This window comes from Ambystoma mexicanum, chromosome 12 (assembly GCF_040938575.1).
Source record: "Ambystoma mexicanum isolate Mex_15411 chromosome 12, UKY_AmexF1_1, whole genome shotgun sequence".
Taxonomy (NCBI): domain Eukaryota; kingdom Metazoa; phylum Chordata; class Amphibia; order Caudata; family Ambystomatidae; genus Ambystoma; species Ambystoma mexicanum.
The window spans coordinates 1,256,924,853-1,256,945,273 of record NC_090936.1 but is presented as its reverse complement, the minus strand read 5'-3'; the positions used below and the strand labels follow the sequence as shown (position 1 = coordinate 1,256,945,273).

The window sequence follows — 20,421 nt, the reverse complement described above, 5'->3', positions numbered from 1 at the left end:
TTGAAGAAACCAGGCTGGAGGAGATTCAAAGAAGCGATTATGGTGAGATACCGGACGTGGGCGGTGGCCTGGCCCATCGGCCGAGTTTCCCAGGTTGGGGGAACACAGGGGAGGAGGACCTGATCCGGGAGGCGGGCAAAAGGTATCCCCAAAGGGTCGGGAGGGGGAAGAATGCCCATCTCAATGAATATGTTTTTGACCTCTGAACTGTGATTAAAGGGGTGTTTATTTTAGGGTGCAGTGTATTGTTGTGCGTTGTATGTAGTTTACCGGATGTAGACTGATTGATCTTTTCACAATTGATTGCGGGAGAATTGACCTTCTGCACAATTGTACGTGAAATGAAGGTCAATTAGGACATATATCCCCACTCAATCCAAACCCCCTGCCCCCCAATCCCGGCCCCACATATATATATATAAAAAGTAAAATAAAGGTAAAGGTCAATTGTGCAGGGTGTCAATTAGGACCACTATTATTAGGTCAATTAGGACAAAAGGTCAATTGTAAAAGGTAAATTTGAGTGTGGTGCCTGCCCCGTGTGGCCTTAAATAAAGGTGGCGTTCCCGGCCGCCGCAGAGCGACCTAGGAGCACGAACTGAACGCACGCGTCCCTTGTGTGTCTGTGCAGTGGAGGGATCATGGGGGTCCCGATGCACTCGCAACTCAGCTGTGTAAATGCTGCCACTGATCATGCCCTGGAGAGCAGTGTCTCGGGCTCTGTAGCTGTGTATCTGTGTACATGCAGATTCTAAGCAGGCCCTGGAGAGCAGTGTCACTGTGTAAATGCTGGCACTGATCATGCCCTGGAGAGCAGTGTCTAGGGCTCTGTAGCTGTTTAGCTGCGTACATGCTGCTTCTAAGCAGGCCCTGGAGAGCAGTGTCACTGTGTAAATGCTGCCACTGATCAGGCCCTAGAGAGCAGTGTCTCGGGCTGTGTAGCTGTGTACATGCAGCTTCTAAGCAGGCCCTGGAGAGCAGTGTCACTGTGTAAATGCTGCCACTGATCATGCCCTGGAGAGCAGTGTCTCGGGCTCTGTAGCTGTGTAGCTGTGTACATGCTGCTTCTAGCCAGGCCCTGGAGAGCAGTGTCACTGTGTAAATGCTGCCACTGATCATGCCCTAGAGAGAGAGCAGTGTCTCGGGCTCTGTAGCTGTGTAGCTGTGTGCATGCAGCTTCTAAACATGCCCCGTAGAGCAGTGTGTCATGCTCTAGTCTGATGCAGCTGTGCACATGCTACCCCTGGTTATGCCTTGGAGAGCAGTGTCTCAGGCTCTGTGCTTATGTCACTGTACTCGTGCTGCCACTGATCATTCCCTGGAGAGCAGTGGTTGGGCTCCGTTGCTATGCAGCTGTGTGCAGGCAGCTTCCAAGCAGGCCCTAGAGAGCAGTGTCTCGGGCTTTGGGCTAGGTCACTGTGTACATGCTTCCCCTGAACATGCCCTGAAGAGCAGTGTCTCGGGCTCTGGGCTTGTGCGGTTCATCAGAAGGTGGGGGCTGTGATAGTCCGAGATGCAGAGTCTACCTCTGCAGTTTAATGACTGACCCTCATCTTTTGATCAGTTAAACCCGGAAATTGATATTAATGCAGCAGTGACATCGCCTCAGAGTGGGGGGCACCAGCATCCCCTGATCAGGTGAGTGAGGGGTGTGCTGTGTCTGATGAGGCGGTGTTGCTCTTCCTGAATGTGTGTTACGTGTCAGGGGTCACATTTGGGGGGCTCTGGGTGCTGAATAGTCGTAGGATTAGAAAGGAAGCCCAGTGCTCAGAAATAGCGCCCACACTCGCAGTCATAGGTGGAGCGCCAGGAAGTGGCAATGGGTGACCCCCAATTCCTTATGCATGTGTCCCTTTCTCAGAAGATAGGTCACGTGCACATTCAGGGGCTCTCCAGATCAGGTGTGATGTTCCAGTATCACTCCAGCAAGACGTGTTCCCACCACCAGCACTGTTAACACAGGGGGCAGAAGGGGCGAGCAGGACCCGGGTGCTCTCCTTTTACTGGCCCAGTGGCTGCCCTATCGTCAGGGCTTTAAGTGGGCCTGCCCTCAGTACCTGCGCTTCTTATTTTTGAGCATTTGAGTTCCTGCACTTCTCAATGCCTGAAAGAGAGTACCAGTACTCGGCTATGCTGCAAGGTGAAAATGAAAGCCCTTCATTTCACTTTATCACAATTTAAAGGACTGAGCTTCTGCAGCCTTTGCTGGGGAAAGAAAAGCATTGCCCTCTGCTGCCTCCTCTCTCCACCACACGCAGTGCCCATAATGTCTCCCACCCTGCGGAACAAAAGGAGAGTCAAGCATGCCTCCACGGTGCTCTCAGCACACTAGGTGCTGAACGCTGTGCATGCATCCACTGTGCTCTCAGCACTAGGCGTGGAACGCTGTGCATGCATCTACTGTGCTTTCAGCACTAGGAGCAGGGCGCTGTGCATGCATCCACTGTGCTCTCAGCACACTAGGCACGCAATGCTGTGCATGCATCCACTGTGTTCTCAGCACTAGGCGCGGAACGCTGTGCATGCATCCACGGTGCTCTCAGCACACTAGGTGCAGAACGCTGTGCATGCATCCACTGTGCTCTCAGCACTAGGCGCGGAACGCTGTGCATGCATCCACGGTGCTCTCAGCACTAGGCGTGGAACGCTGTGCATGCATCTACTGTGCTTTCAGCACTAGGAGCAGGGCGCTGTGCATGCATCCACTGTGCTCTCAGCACACTAGGCACACAATGCTGTGCATGCATCCACTGTGTTCTCAGCACTAGGCGCGGAACGCTGTGCATGCATCCATGGTGCTCTCAGCACACTAGGTGCAGAACGCCGTGCATGCATCCACTGTGCTCTCAGCAATAGACGTGGAACGCTGTGCATGCATCCACTGTGCTCTCAGCACTAGGCGCGGAATGCTGTGCATGCATCCACTGTGCTCTCAGCACTAGGCGCGAAACGCTGTGCATGCATCCACGGTGCTCTCAGCACTAGGAGCAGGGCGCTGTGCATGCATCCACTGTGCTCTCAGCACACTAGGCGCGGAATGCTGTGCATGCATCCACTGTGCTCTCAGCACTAGGCGCGGAACGCTGTGCATGCATCCACGGTGCTCTCAGCACACTAGGTGCAGAACGCTGCGCATGCATCCACTGTGCTCTCAGCACTAGACGCGGAACGCTGTGCATGCATCCACGGTGCTCTCAGCACAGTAGGTGCAGAACGCTGTGCATGCATCCACTGAGCTCTCAGCACTAGACGCGGAACGCTGTGCATGCATCCACTGTGCTCTCAGCACTAGGCGCGGAACGCTGTGCATACATCCACTGTGCTCTCAGCACTAGACGCGGAACGCTGTGCATGCATCTACTGTGCTCTCAGCACACTAGGAGCAGGGCGCTGTACATGCATCCACTGTGCTCTCAGCACCAGGCGCGGAGCAGTCTTTCGCTAAGTGGGCTTCACCTGGTACCATTGGTGTCCTTTCATGGAGCAGGGATTGATTCCACCCCGTGGAGAACACTTCCCCCTTTTTTGCGCAAAATCAATGAAAAAGCCATTTATTTTATTCATGTTCACTGACCCACTGGTTAATCTACCCCCAGCGCCTAGATGCCTCTGGACCATTTATTTATTTATTTATTTGATGAATGTATAGAGTGCCTTTCGCCAAAGGCGCGGAACAGAATACATAAAAAACAGTACAATCGCAAGCACATGTAGACATGACCAAAAACAGAATAGCGAAAGCAGACAGAATTTACCAGCAACAAAAAATAAAAAGGTGAGCTTTTGGATTTGATTGAAACATACAAGGAGTGGTAGCAGAGCAAAGTGAGAGGGGAAGAGAGTTCCAATGTTTAGGATCTAGAAGAGCAAAGGAACAGAAATGAGACTAATGAAGAAAGAGAAGGGGGTACATGTCAAGACAATTGAGAGGAAGTGGCAAAGAAGGAAGCAGTGAAATAGAAAGTAAAGAAGATGTAATTGAAGACCGAGCAGATAAAGAACAAAGGAGACAAATCGAGGAGTTATAAACAGACCGAAGGGGAGGGAGATGTGAGGCGGGGAGTCCAAGCAACAGAGATGAGCGAGAAAAGACAAGAGAAAAAAGAAGACATTTCATAGCATTAAAAGAGAGGGGCAAGCAGGACACATTTTGAAAAGTGCATAACAGCAAGAATGAGCACTAGAAGAGATGTGGAGTGAGAACAAAAGAGAAGGATTAAAAGTAATGCCCAAGTTATGTGAAAATGGTGAAATAGGAAGAGAAGGTGGAGGAAAAGTGTAAGTTGGGGTTTGTAAAAACTACTACTCCACCATCAAATAATAAAGAAAACACAGTCCTAGTCAGTCTTTGTCAAATTAAAATGGCCTATACTAACAAAACCTGATGCCTGCCCCATCTCTTATCCAAAAAGTGTGTAATGGGGAATGTGTATGCAAAGGAAAGTCAGTGTTATAACATAAAAGGTCACGGTGGCTGTGTCAGCTCTCCTCCCCACGTTGGACAGCACAGAGCCAGGCGGCCCCGTAGACAGGATGACTTGGGTTATCAAACCAAAGGCAGTTCAAAACGTGGGTAGAGGCCCGCCTGGCCTTCCACGTTAAAATCACTTATTACAGATTTCCAAAAGTTCCTCCACAATTCAACAAAGGTTCACGTTGCTCTCACTTGGTCGGGTTCAGACCTCTTAACACAGAAGTACCTGATTCAATCTTAACACAGAAGTACCTGATTCAACGGCATGTAGGGCTCCCTCAGTCGGACCTCGCAATCACAGCACTTGCAGGGGTTCCCTTCCCCAACATGTATTCACATTCATTAGGGGTTCCCTTCCCCTAACTTATTTCATATTCCAGGTCTCCCTCGCTCAGGCTCGGACCTCTCACTGATGTCGAAGACTTTCAAATGTACAAGGCTTTTTCCATAGACCTCCGCAGGACAACTTCAATTTTCACTTTATCTCTCACTTATGATATTTGTCACAGTGTTTCCTGGTCTCGGTAGTTCCATAACACAATCAGAAAAGTTCGAAGAAATCTGTCTCTCAAAGTATTCACCTTTTAACTTCCCCAATAGGGTTAATCTCTACCCTGCAGATTTCAGAGTTTGTTCACTTTGTCGCTTTTTAACAAGACATCAAAACATTTTTTAGAGACTTTCGAGTGGGCTACTTCCTTTCGCCGGACCACTCTGCTACTCTGTATCACTGGCCTCACAGTTATCAGAATCTAGTTCATTACTGATTTGCTTTCGCGGGGACAAGGGCGCGGGTGTTGGCGTCCCGCGGAGGGTGTTTTGGCCCAGGAGGGCTTCCATACTTGCGTGCAAGCCACGCCCCCTCCACTATTTCCCCCAGGACTCTCGGCCCACTAGGGTGAAGCCCGCGGGGACAAGGGCGCGGGTGTTGGCGTCCCGCGGAGGGTGTTTTGGCCCAGGAGGGCTTCCATACTTGCGTGCAAGCCACGCCCCCTCCACTATTTCCCCCAGGACTCTCGGCCCGCCAGGGTGAAGCCCGCGGGGACAAGGGCGCGGGTGTTGGCGTCCCGCGGAGGGTGTTTGCGGACTCGTGGAGGTGCATCTTCTGGACTCTGTCCCTTTGACCCTGAGGCGGTATATGGACACAGTGTTTTGGTGGTGAAGAGGGACACTCGGCTTGGATACACCTGGGAGAAGAGGGTGAAGTAAGTGCAGGCGAGGGACTGTACGAGGAGCTGCATTGCCTGTGTGTCTTGGACAAGAAGGTAGAAACATTGGGGTGGACCTACTAAATTCGCAATGTCACTCCTTAAGTCCCTAAGAACTTTGAAAGCCCACGGCCCACCAAGGAAACCCCTCCCATCATTACCAGCACTCTCACCCTTCCCCCTCCCCCCATTTTGCTCAGAGGTTCTTCTCACCCGTCAAACGACCAGTCCCAAACTCAAGCGAAAGGTCCTGGCTGTGAAGAGGATTCGCTCCCAGGGTCAAAAGGGAGCGCCAGCCAAAGCCCCAATCCCGAATGTTCAAAACTCTGTCCTAATTCTTGGGGGTGAGTCCCTCCCATGTTCCCCCGAACCCCCACTAGTGATGAAAGATGGGGGCTGTCGGCTGCCACAGGGGGACAGTACAGCTGCTGGACTAGGGACCAGGGAAGGTCTAATACCTACTAACCAGGGCAGTATGTCTGACCTTTGCACAGGAGGGGACCGCTCCCCTAAGCCTCAGGAGGACCAGGCTCTCATAGGCCCCAACGGAGGAAGACATCCAGGCCCGATGTCCCGTCCACCTACTGCAGACGTGTTCTCTACCTCTGGCTCTTGCTCAGAGGTGGGCCCGTCCAGCTCCACCCCTGTCTGCTCACTCAACGAGGGCAGCCTGCATCTTTGCAGTCCGCCTATTGACATACCTCCGCTGAATATATCTTCTGACAATAGTAGTCTTTGGAGCGATTATATGTCATCGTTAAGCCCTTCAGTCAGCTCACATTCTCATCTATCCTTACCCGGGGTTCCGAAGCAGCAACCTGATGACCCCAATCCCACTGCAAAACCAGCCACCGACCCCTCAATTGGGGGTGATTCTACAGCCAGGGTGTGTAAATGTGTATGCATCCAACTGTTGGCTGAGTTGGCAGCTATCAAAAATCTGCTCTCAGTCCTCATAGGAATGCAGGGGGAAAAACAGTGCGAGGGGGAGCCCTGTAACATTCTAATAGCTCGCAAAGGACCCATCGTCTCACCCCTGGCCCAACCCTGCCACACCAACAAGTACAGGCCCCTGTGTCACCCACGTTCATTGAACCTTTCTCTAGCATGGTGCTTGGGAATCTACAAGCAGCCAAGGGTATCAACCCCAGTACTTGTGTCGAGCCTAGAGTGTCCAAAGGGGTGCCCCAAGGTAAGGCTAAACCTACATCTCGGGAGGAAACTGCACCAAGTAAATCGGGCCCAACATGCCTCATTCCTGGAGAGGGGAGAGCCTATGGCTCGTGGCGTAGAGAGAAGTTACCTCCACCCTATGTCCTAGGCTGGACCGGGCAAGCTACCGTGTACTTGCATGGCGTACCCGGGTTGGCAAGGGACAGGAAGGAGTCAAGGGATGCACTTCTCAACAAAAGTCTACATTGGCTGCGGTCCGCTAGAGGCTGCTCTTTTGTGTTCAGGGAATCCTTGGCAGGGTGTCGCAGAATGCCAAGAGTGGACAATCAGCAGGGTGACATTGTGGAACTTGCATTTTGGGACCTGGGAGTGGCAAGGGCGGTTCTAGGACAATGTGGGGGGACTAGCTGGTCACCCAGGAGTGGTATTTTAATCAGTAGTCATCCTCCAGTAGTCCTCGAGTGCCCCCCGAGGTTAACTATGAGACCCTCCCCCCTGTCTGGTGCTAACCTCACCCCTTTGGGTCGTCATTGGTCAGGTTCCTTGGGGGATAGGCCCTTGTAATGGGGGACTTCTGGATGACAATGGGGCTCCTAGTTTTACTCATTCTCCTCCCCAATTATTTCCGATTGGGGTGTATTCTGTTATTTCTTGGAATATTGAATGTTATTGTTTTTGTATGATGTTTTTTTTGTGTTTAATGGATTTTCTCTGGAATCCGAATAAACTTGTTGACTGACTGATTTGCTTTCTTTCATGTCTCATCAGAATGCGTGCAACCTTCAATTGTACGATATTCTGTTGCGGCGTCAGTCTTTCCTTGACACAAACCGGCCTTTCATGTCTTTCACTAACTGGTTCTGTGCATTCCTTTCTTTTCCCTGCGGCTTTGATTCACGGGTCAAGGTAGATACCACAGACTCACCTTCCCAACTCTGCCGTTCACCCAGGAGGGTCGCTGGCGTCCTTGAAACGGAAAGCAGGCTTCTTCTTCTCTGGGATTTGGCTTTCTCTGCATATCCATCATGGTTTCCTGGAGGCAACAACCTCCTGCTGGGATCTTCCGGGTCTCTCTATCCCTCGCTCTAGTCCCTCGATCGGTAGTCCTGCTCCATTGGGTTTGCTTTTGCCCCAGAAGATCTTCTCTTTCCAGTGTCTCACCTTGCTCAGTGTGTTCTATGTTCCGCCTCTTATCTGTGTGGGGGGAGCTAATGGGTATCCGATTTATGTGATTACGGTCTAGTGCCTGACTTTGCCTGACCTGATTAACGGGACATGTCTAATGAGATATGTAAGGGTTAGCCTCTTTACTCTCAGTCGTTCTCTTCCTCAGCCCAGTGTTTGTGTAGAAAGGGGGGTTAATGGAACATTGGAGAATAGGATGGGGTATCGGCACGGGAAAGGGGGGAATACCACCTCTCACCATCGGTTGTCTCACCCCCACCCCCCAAAGATCCCTCATCCAGGTGACCTCCCCAACTGGTCCACCCCCAGGGTCTGGATCCAAAGGCGATGGTCGTGCCCTGGCCCCCCAAGAGAGAGATCCGTTGGGACTAGCAAGTGTGACACCCTGGTTTCTCACAAAAGAGAGAGATGGTGCCGGGACAATAGGGGGGAATAGTTGTTATTTTTTATTTATTTAATTTATCAGGTATTTATAATGCACCTATTTAAAATGGGCCTCATTACGAGTTTGGCGGGCTGCCGGCAAACTCGTGAAAATACCGGCACCCGGCAATGGGGAATTACCGGGGTATTCCGGCCTTGCCAGACCCGGTAATTCCCCGTTGCCGGGTGCTGGTAAGTGTCAGTCCCCATTCCCATTGATCCCAGGAGGGCAGATCTGTACCATGCCTGGGTTTGAAACCAGATTGACGCAGGCCTAGTAGATTGTTGTCTTCCAAGGGTCTTTGAATTTGTAGGTGGGCCGCTCTATCTAGAATGTTTAGGAGCAATGGGACTGTTGTTATAGGTCTGTAATTGGTGGGTATGTTTGTATCTAAATTAGGTTTTTTGAGGAGAGGCATAACCCAGGCCTCTTTAAGATTATTAGGCACTGAACAGATTTTGAAGCAAGAGTTAATCAAAGCAGCGATGAAAGGAGCAAAATCTTTTGCTCATTCCGTAATGACTGAGCCCAGGGGATCATTGTGCCATCTACGTCCCTGTGTGATAGAGCAATATACCCTGTCAGAAAATCGACAGGAAGCAATTGGAGAATGATTCAGGACTTGTGCCCCCTAAATGACGTGGTACAGCAAGAGTTTTTAGTCGTTCCAAATCCTGCAGTAATTTTATGCAGCATCCAGAAAGAAGCCACGTATTTTACTGTATTGGATTTTAAAAATGTTTTTTTCTCGACTCCACTCCATCCGGAGTCAAAGTGCCTCACAGCATTTACACAGGGTCAGATGCGGTTCGAACATACAAGGTTACCTCAGGTGTACTGTGAAAGCCTGAGTATATTTAACAGAATACTGCATGCCGATCTAGGGAATATTCATGGAAACGTGCCTAGCATGATTATTTAGTACGTGGACGATCTGCTAATGTGCAGTGACAGTGAACAGCACTGCCGAAGGGACTTCATTGCACTCTCATAATTGTTGGCCTGTAAGGGGTACAAGGTTGACAAGCCCAAATTACAATATTGCCAACAGGAAGTGCTTTATTTGGGGAAGTTCATATCAGCAAATGGTAAAAGAATACTACCAGACAGAGCAGTGTCAGTACGCGCCACCCCCAGACCCACCTCAGTTAGCGAGATGCAGACATTTCTGGGCCTGTGTAACTACTGTGGTGCCTGGATCCTAGATTACATGGTGTGCACAAGACCACTTTTACAGGGCTTAGGGAAGCACAAAAGACAAAGGACCATAAGTTACAGTGGGCGCCTGAGATGGTCAGACATTTTGGGCCTCATTACACGGTAGGAGGTAACCATGGCGCAATTAGTGCCATGGCTACCCCCTACCGCCTTCTGGGTCCGGGTAGGCGGTATGGGGATTTACCGGGTCATTCAGACCCTTGAGGACCCGGTAAGTCCCTATGCCAATTGCCATTCCCCATTCCCATCCGAGCCCCCATAGGGCTCAATGGGTATGGCGAAAGAGCTAATAACGGTACCGCTATTAGCGGTACCGCTATTTGCTCTGAATTCCCTCAGCGGGTCCCTTCCTTAATGTGTGGCCTGACCACACGTTAAGGACGGGACCCGCTGAGGAACCTCGTAGTAGGGCGGTAGGGGATTACCGGCACTAGTGCCCTTACCAGTGCCGGTAATCCCGTACCGCCTACCGTATAATGAGGCCCTTTGACAACTTAAAAGAAGTCATTAGTTCAGCACGGCTACTGGCCACCCGAGATTACAAGCAGGAATTGTATTTCATTTCACACTCTGATGGTCAGATTATGACAGCGGTGTTGACACAGAAAAGCACTATGGGCCATAAGCCATTGGCCTATTATAGCAGTGTTTTGGATTCAGTGATGCAAGGGCAGTTTGCATGCGAACAAGCTTTGGCAGCTGCTGCCTTTGAAATAGAGAACATTGTAATGGGATGTTTGGTTACATTGTATGTGGAACATTCTTTGTTTGCCATTCAAGAAAGGTCAAAGTCTACCCTACGCAAAGGTCCTCGGCATATGAGATCATTATTTCTAAACCCCATATTCATGTGGTTAGGTGTAGAACAGTGAACCCTGCCACCTTTTTGACAGACATGCCTACTACAGAAGATTTGGCGATGCATGACTGTGCCACATACAAAGAAGAGGAGGATGACACTCCCAAAGCAAGGGACTGTGCATTGACAGAAAGTGAAGTGCTTTTTGTTGACAGGTCTTCTACAATTGATCAGGAGGATGGGCAGGGATGGACGGGGCAGCAGTGGTACGACCTGAGGAAGATCGTACTGAGTACAAGACGATGGACATGAAAAGGTTGGCTAAGCAAAATTCTGCACAGGCAGCAGAACTTCTGGTGCTCATCGAAGCACTAAGAGTATCTCAAGGGTGCCATGTCACAATATATTCTGACTCTGCGTAGGTTACAACAATGGTAACACAGGTCTATCCCACAGGAAGAGAAGGGGTTTTCGGAGGGTGGATGGATCCCCAGTGCAGCATGTGGCACTGTTAGAAATGCTGATAGAAGCATTATCACAGCCATCTGTTGTTGCAGTCGTCAAGTGTGCTGCCCACACTAACAGGACTTGCGAAATATCAATGGGGAACGCAGCTGCTGATGCGGCAGCCAAAATGGCGGTGTACCTGCCAAACAAAATACCTGCTGAGTACCTTGTCGACTGCCCCACCCGCAACGAGCATCAAGTACCTTACAAAGCTTGCCCATCTCCCAGATTATTGAACTACAAGGAAGGGCACCTGAAAGGGAGAAAGAGTTGTGATTGCGGAGAGGATGTAAGCCATCTCTGACACATCTGTTATGGAGGTAAGAGAGCTCTCGGAAAGCAAGGTAGTGATGCCCCAGGAACTGCTAGCAGTAGCCTTTGAACAGTTACATTAGTCATCTCACACCTCACAGCTCGAAGCAGCCCATAGTAACAGATATACAGGAGGACTGGTTTATACCAAACATCCAGAAAAGCATTACAGAAATGGTCATACATTGCACCACATCTCAAGGTAGCTGGAAGCAGGGTCGTGTGCGCATCTGGATGTCAAGTGTGCTGCAAGGTTTTTAGTGCGGAAAGTCTTCCCGCAATGGGGTTTGTTTAAGGTTTTAAGGTCAGACAACGGCACACATTTCTTCAATGCGTTATTTCAACATGTCACAGCATTACTTGGCATCAAGTATCGGATGTGTTTGATTTATCACCCACAGGCCGGTGGTGTGGAGAGAATAAATGGGCACCTCAAGAGTGAGTTATCCAAACTGTGTACCATGTTGAAGAAAACTGGGTGCACTGTTTGCCCCTGGCCCTCTTTAATTTACGCATGCAGCCCAGCAAAGACCACCATTTGTCACCTAACAAAGTGGTCACTGGTCAGCATATGCATACTCCCATATCCCCTGTAATCAGGGCTTCAGATGCACATAGGGCTGCAGCGGTGCTAGGCGAGGAGTTCAAGGAGTATTTCAGTACACTAACCAGGGCCATTGAATATGTCTCCCGACAGATTGCACCTCCCAGGATTGTGACGACAGAGATGCCAGAAGCTGAGACCACTAGGGTGACAGATCCTGAGCATATGACCACACAACCACTGCTGCCTGGGGACTTCAATTATGTCCGGAATTTCATACGCGCATGGAATATCCCCTGGTTCTAAGGCCCTACGAGTTGGTGTTTTGTCCCCTCACTGTGTAGATCAAGGAATTGCACTATTGGCTCCACCTCTTTGACGTTCGTATGGCACCTCCAGAGAACACACTGGTGCATCAGTTGTCTTCAGAAAAGAGGGGTAGCAGTACTTGTACCCCGTCTACATCACCAGCCTATACAGGGGCTATATGTGTGCAGTACCATGCTCCAGTGGAAGGCCAACACCTAGCTGCCAGCTTTGTATCTTCCCTTTTTCAGGCAGTGCATATCTCTGTTTCCTTTTTCCTCTCTCACTCTCTCTCTCTTTTTCCCACGTTTCCCTCTCTCTTATTCCTCTTTATTGTGTGTACAAAGTACATTTTGTACATTTCTCCCTTTTCGTTGTCTTGTGTGTCTGTGCTTCTATTTCAGGAAAGAAGAAAATGGACGCCACTAATGTAAATAATTTGTTAAGTAGGGACGCGAGGCGAGATGCACGAATGAGAGAATGTGGACCTTTATTTATTATTGTGGATCAGTGTGATATGGCTATTACTTTTGCGAGTGTATTGGGGGAGGGTGTTAGAGAGGGAGGTCATATAAAGAGGAAAATGGGGGAAATAGGATTGTATATTATCCAAATGGAACGATACATTTAAATGTTAATAATACGAGTGGATGTACATATATTGGCACTATTGTGAACATTAACAATAATAATGGAAATGCATTTAATGACTCTAATATGCAGGATACGCCAGTGGGGGAAGCAGAGAATAGGTTGTTTGCAGCAAGTAGCGGATTGTCTACCACTATGAAATGGTATATTGTTATTTCCGATAGAACTGCTAAAGCGGCCACCCCTGAGAATGTGTATAGCAGAATAAAAAGAGAAGTATGACCAAAGTATGACACGTATCAAGTGCTGGGTTTTGATGTGGTTGAGGATATTCATCACCCTGAGTTCACTACGGTACAGTGATGTCCTGCCAGTTGTTATTGACATGTTTCCGCACTTTCACCATCAGAACCCGATGTTTTTTTGGTCTTCATTGCACTTTACAAAATCTGGGTCCACCATTTGCCGTTGCACACTATGGGCCTCATTACGAGTTAGGAGGTAGCCATACCGTTTTTAGCGGCATGGCTACCCCCAAAGTCGGGTCTGGGTCCAGGTCCCGCAAAAGGGACTTACCAGGCCATTCCGACCTTGGAGGGCCCGGTAATTCCCTTTTGCGGGACCCGGTACATCCCCATTCCCATTTGAGCCCCCATAGGGCTCAATGGGAATGGGGAGGATGCTAACAATGGACCCGTTAATGACTGGTCCGTTGTTAGCATCCTGTTCTGCTAGCGGGTGCTGCTCTGCACGTCTGGTCTGACCAGGCGTACAGAGCAGGACCCGCTGCATAACACGTTATGTGGCGGCCCAGTATGAATGGTGCCGCTCCCTTACTGGCACCGTTCATACCGTGGCTGCCACAGTCGTAATGAGGCCCAGTGATTGGCTGAATATGGCATTTAACTGAGCCCCGTCGTGGCTTACAGTGATTGTGAGGATGTTAATGTCCATCATTGTGTTCATCCTGGTCATTTTCTTCGATGCTGTGCCACTGTGGCACCTGATAGCGCAAGAATGATGGTATCAATTGTGGTTCCAAAAGCACCTCGCAAATCAGAACATTTTGAAGTACAAACTGATATCCCACAGGGTGGCCCTAGGTACAAAATGCTTCCCATCCCGTATGAAGATGAAGTGGATCCTCTATACCACACCATCCTTTCTCTGTCCCCGGACCTAGGCTGGAGGCGGGATGTATCTATATGACTTGCTCACCTTAAGAGTAAGCACATAGAGGGGAGAGTTTGCGATCAGTGTGTAGGGTCTGGATGCCAATAAAAGGAACTCAGCCATATGTGGAAGCAGAGAGTGGGAGTGGGAGCACAAAGGAATCCCAGAATCCCAGATTTTGTTTCTGTAGAAGTAACAAAAGGGGGGAATGTTGGGCAGGGGCCAGCCCTGTCCCACTCCCGTAGGCACTTTAAAGTGAGGCAAGATGCATTTGAGGCACTATGATGGGCCAGATGGGAGGGAGGATAGTGAGAGGGACGCCTTCCCCTCTAACAGGACTTAATTTTAATGTAACCAAATATAGTCAAATTACATAATATAGCCCAGGAACATTGATATTTTGCGTAGATATTAGTGATCATAGGGAGAAGGGAACGCTTGCGCAGTAAATTTGTACACCTATGTGTTTTGCGACTAAGTTGATTTATATCAGATTTATAATTTTGATTTTTAGAGTACCATACTTACCATTTGAAGATCTTACCCAGAGAGAAACAATAGGAAAAGGAGGGAGCAACTACTGTAGAAATAAGTGTGCAGGATTGTGCATGCTGGAAGTAAAATGAAAACAAAAACACAAGTAAACACCACAATAACATTAATTGCCGTTCCTCCATTTACATCCAGGCTTTTTCCAGGTTATTTTCCCTTTCTCTGAATTCCTATATTTATTTTGATGGACAGAGTGACCGACAGAAACTCTCACTATCACCAAGTGTGTTACTGGTGGAGTGGGGCAATCTGCACTACATAAGCCAATGTTCTTTCTAGTTGTACAATTGCGTGAACTATCTGAAATCTTTGCTTCTTTCAACAGAGACTGGAGTCATCTCCAAAACCAAGAATCTGGAAATGAAGACGAGTGGATGGGATATACCAAGGACTAAGAGAAGCTCTACAGACGATGGGCAGTGCCATTCCACTGAACCTGCAAATAATGTACCATCCTTCTCGGGGAGTCCAATGCCCAGCACCCCTATGAAGATCAAAACAAAAGAGAAGGCAGCTGCCTGCAGAGTCTGTGGGATGTGCTTCCCTTGCAGGTCCATTCTACTCTCACACATGAAATCCCATGGAGGCGAGAAGCTGTACAAGTGCACCGAGTGTGAAAAAAGCTTCAATCAGCTCTCAAGACTATATGAGCATCATAGAAACCATACAGGGGAGAAGCCCTACAAGTGCACAGAGTGCAAGAAATGCTTCAGTTCATCCTTATATCTGAAAAGGCATCATAGCATCCATACTGGGGAAAAGCCCTACAAGTGCACTGAGTGTGAGAAAAGTTTCAGTCTGATCTCAGGACTATATGAGCATCAGAGGATCCATACTGGAGAGAAGCCCTACACGTGCCTGGAGTGCAAGAAAAGCTTCAGTCACTCTTCAGCTCTGAAAATCCACCAGAGAATCCATACTGGGGAGAAGCCCTACGCGTGCACAGAGTGCAAGAAATGCTTCAGTTCATCCTTATATCTGAAATGCCATCATAGCATCCATACTGGGGAGAAGCCCTACATGTGCACTGAGTGCAAGAAATGCTTCAGTCGTCCCTCAGGTCTGAAAATCCACCAGAGAATCCATACTGGGGAGAAGCCATATGAGTGCACAGAGTGTAAGAACAGTTACTGTAGATCCTCAGATCTGAAAAGGCATCTTATGAACCATACAGGGGTGAAGCCCTTCAAGTGCCCAGAGTGCACACAATGCTTCTGTCAATCCTCAGCTCTGATAATCCATCAGAGGTTCCATACTGGGGTAAAGCCCTACAAATGCACAGAGTGCAAGAAAAGCTTCAGCTACTCCTCAGCCTTGACAATCCATCAGAGAATCCATACTGGGGTGAAGCCATACACATGTACAGAGTGTAAGAAAAGCTTCACTCGGATCTCAACACTCTATGAGCATCATAGAACCCATACTGGGGAGAAGCCCTACAAGTGCACAGAGTGCAAGAAATGCTTCAGTTCACCCGTACTCCTGAAGAGGCATCAGAGCATCCATACTGGGGAGAAGCCCTACAAGTGCACTGAGTGTGAGAAAAGCTTCAGGCACTCCTCAGCATTGACAAGCCATCAGAGGATCCATAATGTCCATAATCCCTATAAGTGCACAGCTTGCAAGAAATACTTCACTTCATCTTTTTATCTCAAAAGGCATCAGAGCATCCACACTGGGGAAAAGCCCTACAAGTGCACTGAGTGTGAGAAAAGCTTTGTTAATTCCTCAGATCTGATAATTCATCAGAGGATCCATACTGGCGAGAAGCCCTACAAGTGCACAGAGTGCAAGAAAAGCTTCAGTCATTCCTCAACTCTGATAACCCATAAGAGGATCCATACAGGCGAGAAGCCCTACACGTGCACAGAGTGCAAGAAAACCTTCATTCATGCCTCAGCGCTGAGAATACATCAGAGGATCCATACAGGTGAGAAGCCCTACAAGTGCACAGAGTGCAAGAAAAGCTTCATTAATTCCTCAGCTCTGCGCAGCCATCAGAGGATCCATACTGAAGGGAGCCCCACAAGTGCTCAGAGTGCAAGGAAAGCTTCAGTGACCTCTCAACCCTAAGCGTCCATCAGAGGAGCCAAGTATGTATGAAAAGCTTCAATCACTGATCAAGTCTGAGCAAACTTCAGAGGAATCATTGTCTGAGCCATGAACAGAGTGTCAGTAGCTGCCTTTGCCTCCACCTACTCTGCTCGTGACTCCCACCCTGTCACAACCCTCTCTTTAATCTATCCTTTTCCAACACTCATGATATTCTTTCCCCTATCATGAGGATACAACTGAAACCTACCACAAAGTGCAACTCTTGGAACAACTCTGAACTGGCTGCCCTTAAACGCAAGTGCAGGGCAGCCGAATTAAATGGGATTCTTCAAGCGCACCCTCTGACAAACTGACCTGCTGTCTCCTTCAAAGGCAGTATAGACTCTACATCCGCTCCAAGAGAAGAGTCTTTATTCAAGCCCGCATCTCTGCGCATCAAATAACTCGGCTGATATTTTCAAAGTCTGCACGGAACTAAGTGCAAGTTTGGGATTCTATGTTTGCCTGTGTGCTTGGTATTTCACTTAATCTGTGTATCACTCTCAAAAGATCATTACACTTTGTTAGTTTTTGAATGTATTAAATTCTTCAAATATGTGCATTAAGATTTTATAGTTATTGATTATACAATCAACGTGTTTACAAAAGTGGTGCTATAGTTATTGATGTTGCAACAAAATGTTTGAAACGTGGTGCCAACAAAACTCTGCTATGTGTGTGTTTTGCCCTCCCTCAGGCTTTTTCAAGGCACTGATAAAATAGTTCATAACATAGTTATAGGTTCATTTTGAAACAAATAAATTTTTGACACAAGTCACTGATAAGATAATTCATAACATATTGATAAGTTCACCTTAACATATCATTTTTGGCATATTGGTTGCCTTGTTCAACATGATTATAGCATTGTAAAAACTATTTTTTTCTATTGTTTTTCCATTGTTTGTGATGTTGAGTGTTTGAGTGTCCTGCGGTTCTGATGAGTGGGGAGGGAGGGAAGGAAGGAGAATAATTTGAGTATTTACTTCCGTAATAGGACCACGTGAGCATGTGATGACTTGTAAGTATGTCAGTTCTGGCGTTGCTTACCGTAACCTTGAGTTAAGGTTGTTAAAATCGTGGGTTGTTGCGTGAACCAAAGTGTTTACGATTTCAGGTGTCCATTTTTCATAATGGTTATTGCCGGTTATATAACTGGGTACTGGAACCGTGCATATCATTGTTTCCTTCCTGTAGTTAGGAAATTGTTGCAATTAATAGTTATTCTGAACAGAATCTTTGGCCTAACTGCGCCCGTGTTTCTCTTACATCGGTATTCAATGAGTTAGTGCTTAAATGCGATTCCATTGGACCTGTATCACAAGTGGTGGTGTCATACATCAGAAGCAGTGGTGGCCTCTTTGGGATGGGTGGCGTCATGTTGCCATAGCAACTCCTGGTTCCCCCAAGATGGCATCCGTAACTATGGCCGCATTGCTGTCATCTTGTTCCCACAGGCCGAGGCCCCGTCCACAATTCACTCTCGAGGAAGATATCATGGATCCAGGACACGGAAGCGTCACGTCGCTACTCTCCAGCGAGCACTCTTTTAGTTTGTGCTAGCCTTATTCCTTGTTTCTTAGCCTTTCATCGGACTCCTGTTACTAACTCTATTCCTCCTTTCTAGCGATACACAGTTCAGTTGCGAAATCTCTCTACACGTGCCATGTCAACCTTTAGTCTGAGCTTCCCCACAATCTCTGGTTGTCTAGCAACAGTATGGAACACAGCGATTCTCATTTTCCTAGCGTTCCCGGCTACCACTCTCATGTACTCTTCCTAAATACCCACTCACACCTTTTAGATTCCTTTAGCTTCCCCAACGCAGACCACACACAGCAATTCCAGTCTTACACCAGCACTTTCAACACAGAGGTAGGTACCGGGCAGACACCAACAGTATTGCTACAATTACGATCCTTCCATTTTTCTGAACTCTTTTCTGAATCTCTAGTTCTATATCTCCTGCTGACCAAACACAGACTGTACAATCACAAGAGGGGAAACTCCAGTGGCGGTGATGTAGAAACATATCCATTCCAGGTTAATCCTCTTTCTCAGACTATCGAAGAGCGGTACAACTCTAGAGCCTCCACTTACCTGTACCTTTGTTCTTAGGGTTATCCCAAGATATCCAGCCATAGAAGCAGACCAGCACATCTACATAGAGAAGAATCCACACCGACAGGGTTTTTTCCCCAGAGGGTTTCCCTAGAGGTTCTGCTTTTTTTTTTGTATTTGTTTATTACTTGTATCGCGCGCCAAACCCAGGGGTAACTGGGCGCTTGAGAATATAGGTTTCAGGTTACGGCAGGTATGCAGGTTATACAAATAAATAACAGAAGGAGTGATACTGGTTACAGTTGGGTCGAATGCGAGAAACAGTGACCCTGGTTACAGTTGGGTCGATTACAAGATACACAGGTGATAATGCAGTGGTGGACGCTGGTTACAATGGGATCTGTAAGTGAGGTGGCTGGTCTCTACTTAGAGGGATTGTTGTTTAGCCATGTTTTTATGCCAGCTTTGAGGGTAAGGAAAGATGGTTCCTGTTTGAGGGTGGTGGGGATGGCATTCCAGCGTTTGGCAGCTTGAGAATATAGGTTTCAGGTTGTATCTTGGGATCATTAGGTTTGAAGAGTTTGAGGATCTGGTGATGCGGGTGGGTTGGTGGAGGCAGAGTTTATCTGCGAGATATTTCAGGGCGGAATTGGTGAGGCATTTGTGTGTGATGGCCAGGGAACGAAGGGTTATTCTGTCCCGGATGGGCAGCCAGTTGGCGTTTTATCTGTGTGTGGTGATGTGGCAGGATCTCGGGAGGCTACGTGCTGCTCGTAGTGAGTTGTTCTGGAGCACCTGGAGTTTGTTGAGGTTGTGTTCCGAGGTGCCGAGGAATAGTGTGTTACAGTAGTCGATTTTGGAGAGGGCGAGTGCTCTGGCTAGTGTTAAGCATTTAATTTTGGATAGGAAAGATTTGCAACTATATATTAGTTTGTTTGTGTAGGCTGTGGAGGATGCAATGCTGTTGACCTGTTTTCTGAGGGAGAGGGTTGATTCGAGGTAAACCCCCAGGGTTTTTATCTCTTTGGAGACGCTAATTGTGTTGTTGTCGATGACGAAAGATGAGTAACTGCGGTCGAGTTTGCTCAGGCGTGCCTGTGAGCCTACGATCATCAGCTCTATCTTGTGTTCATTGAGACAAAGACCGTTGTCAGCCATCCAGGCTTGGAATTCGAGATAGATACTGTTGAATAATTTGGAATCATGGTCATAGCAGCCAGTGAGGTGGATGTGGACTTGGGTGTCGTCAGCGTAGTTAGTATAGACGATACCCAAGTTGTCAAGACGATCGAAGAGGAGCTTTGTAAAGATATTGTATAAAGTGGGTGACACGCAGGAGCCTTGCGGGACGCCGCACAGAATTGGAGTTGGGTCTGCGGAGGCTGAGGGTGAAAGGACCCTGGTAGTGCGGTCTGCTAGGAAGGATTTGATCCAATCAGAAGCATTAGGGGAAAAAGCTGCGGCAGTGGAGAGGTGTTTGTCCAGGATTTGGTGGTCGACGAGGTCAAAGGCTGCAGATAGGTCTAATAATAGGAGGACTGCAAGTTTGCCTTTATCCTTTGCCTCGTCCATTTAAATCTTTGGGTCTAAGAGAGCAGTCTCAGTCCCATGTCTAGGTCTAAATCCGGATTGTCTAAGGCCGAGGAGGTTATTCTCATCTAAGTGTTTCTGGATTTGCAAGTATGCCACCCGGTCCAGGATCTTTAGGAGAAAGGGAACCGTGGTGATAGGCCTATAGTTAGTGGGAATGTTCGGGTGTCCAAATTGGCTTTCGTTAGTAGTGGCATGACCCAGGCTTCC

At 48.2% G+C, this 20,421-nt stretch overlaps 1 protein-coding gene across 1 annotated transcript; it reads left to right on the top strand.

Moving 5' to 3' along the window:
• Positions 1 to 1,484: 1,484 nt before the first annotated feature.
• On the top strand, positions 1,485 to 17,122 carry LOC138514438 (zinc finger protein 271-like). Its single transcript, XM_069629949.1, has 2 exons — positions 1,485 to 1,638; positions 14,792 to 17,122. The coding sequence occupies exon 2, from the start codon at positions 14,827 to 14,829 to the stop codon at positions 16,537 to 16,539; it is 1,713 nt and encodes a 570-aa protein (XP_069486050.1). The 5' UTR covers positions 1,485 to 1,638; positions 14,792 to 14,826; the 3' UTR covers positions 16,540 to 17,122.
• The last annotated feature ends 3,299 nt before the right edge of the window (positions 17,123 to 20,421 follow it).

What these genes read in the sequence shown, in the direction of transcription:
- LOC138514438 (XM_069629949.1), top strand. Translation starts at nt 14,827, where the DNA reads ATGAAGACGAGTGGATGGGATATACCAAGGACTAAGAGAAGCTCTACA.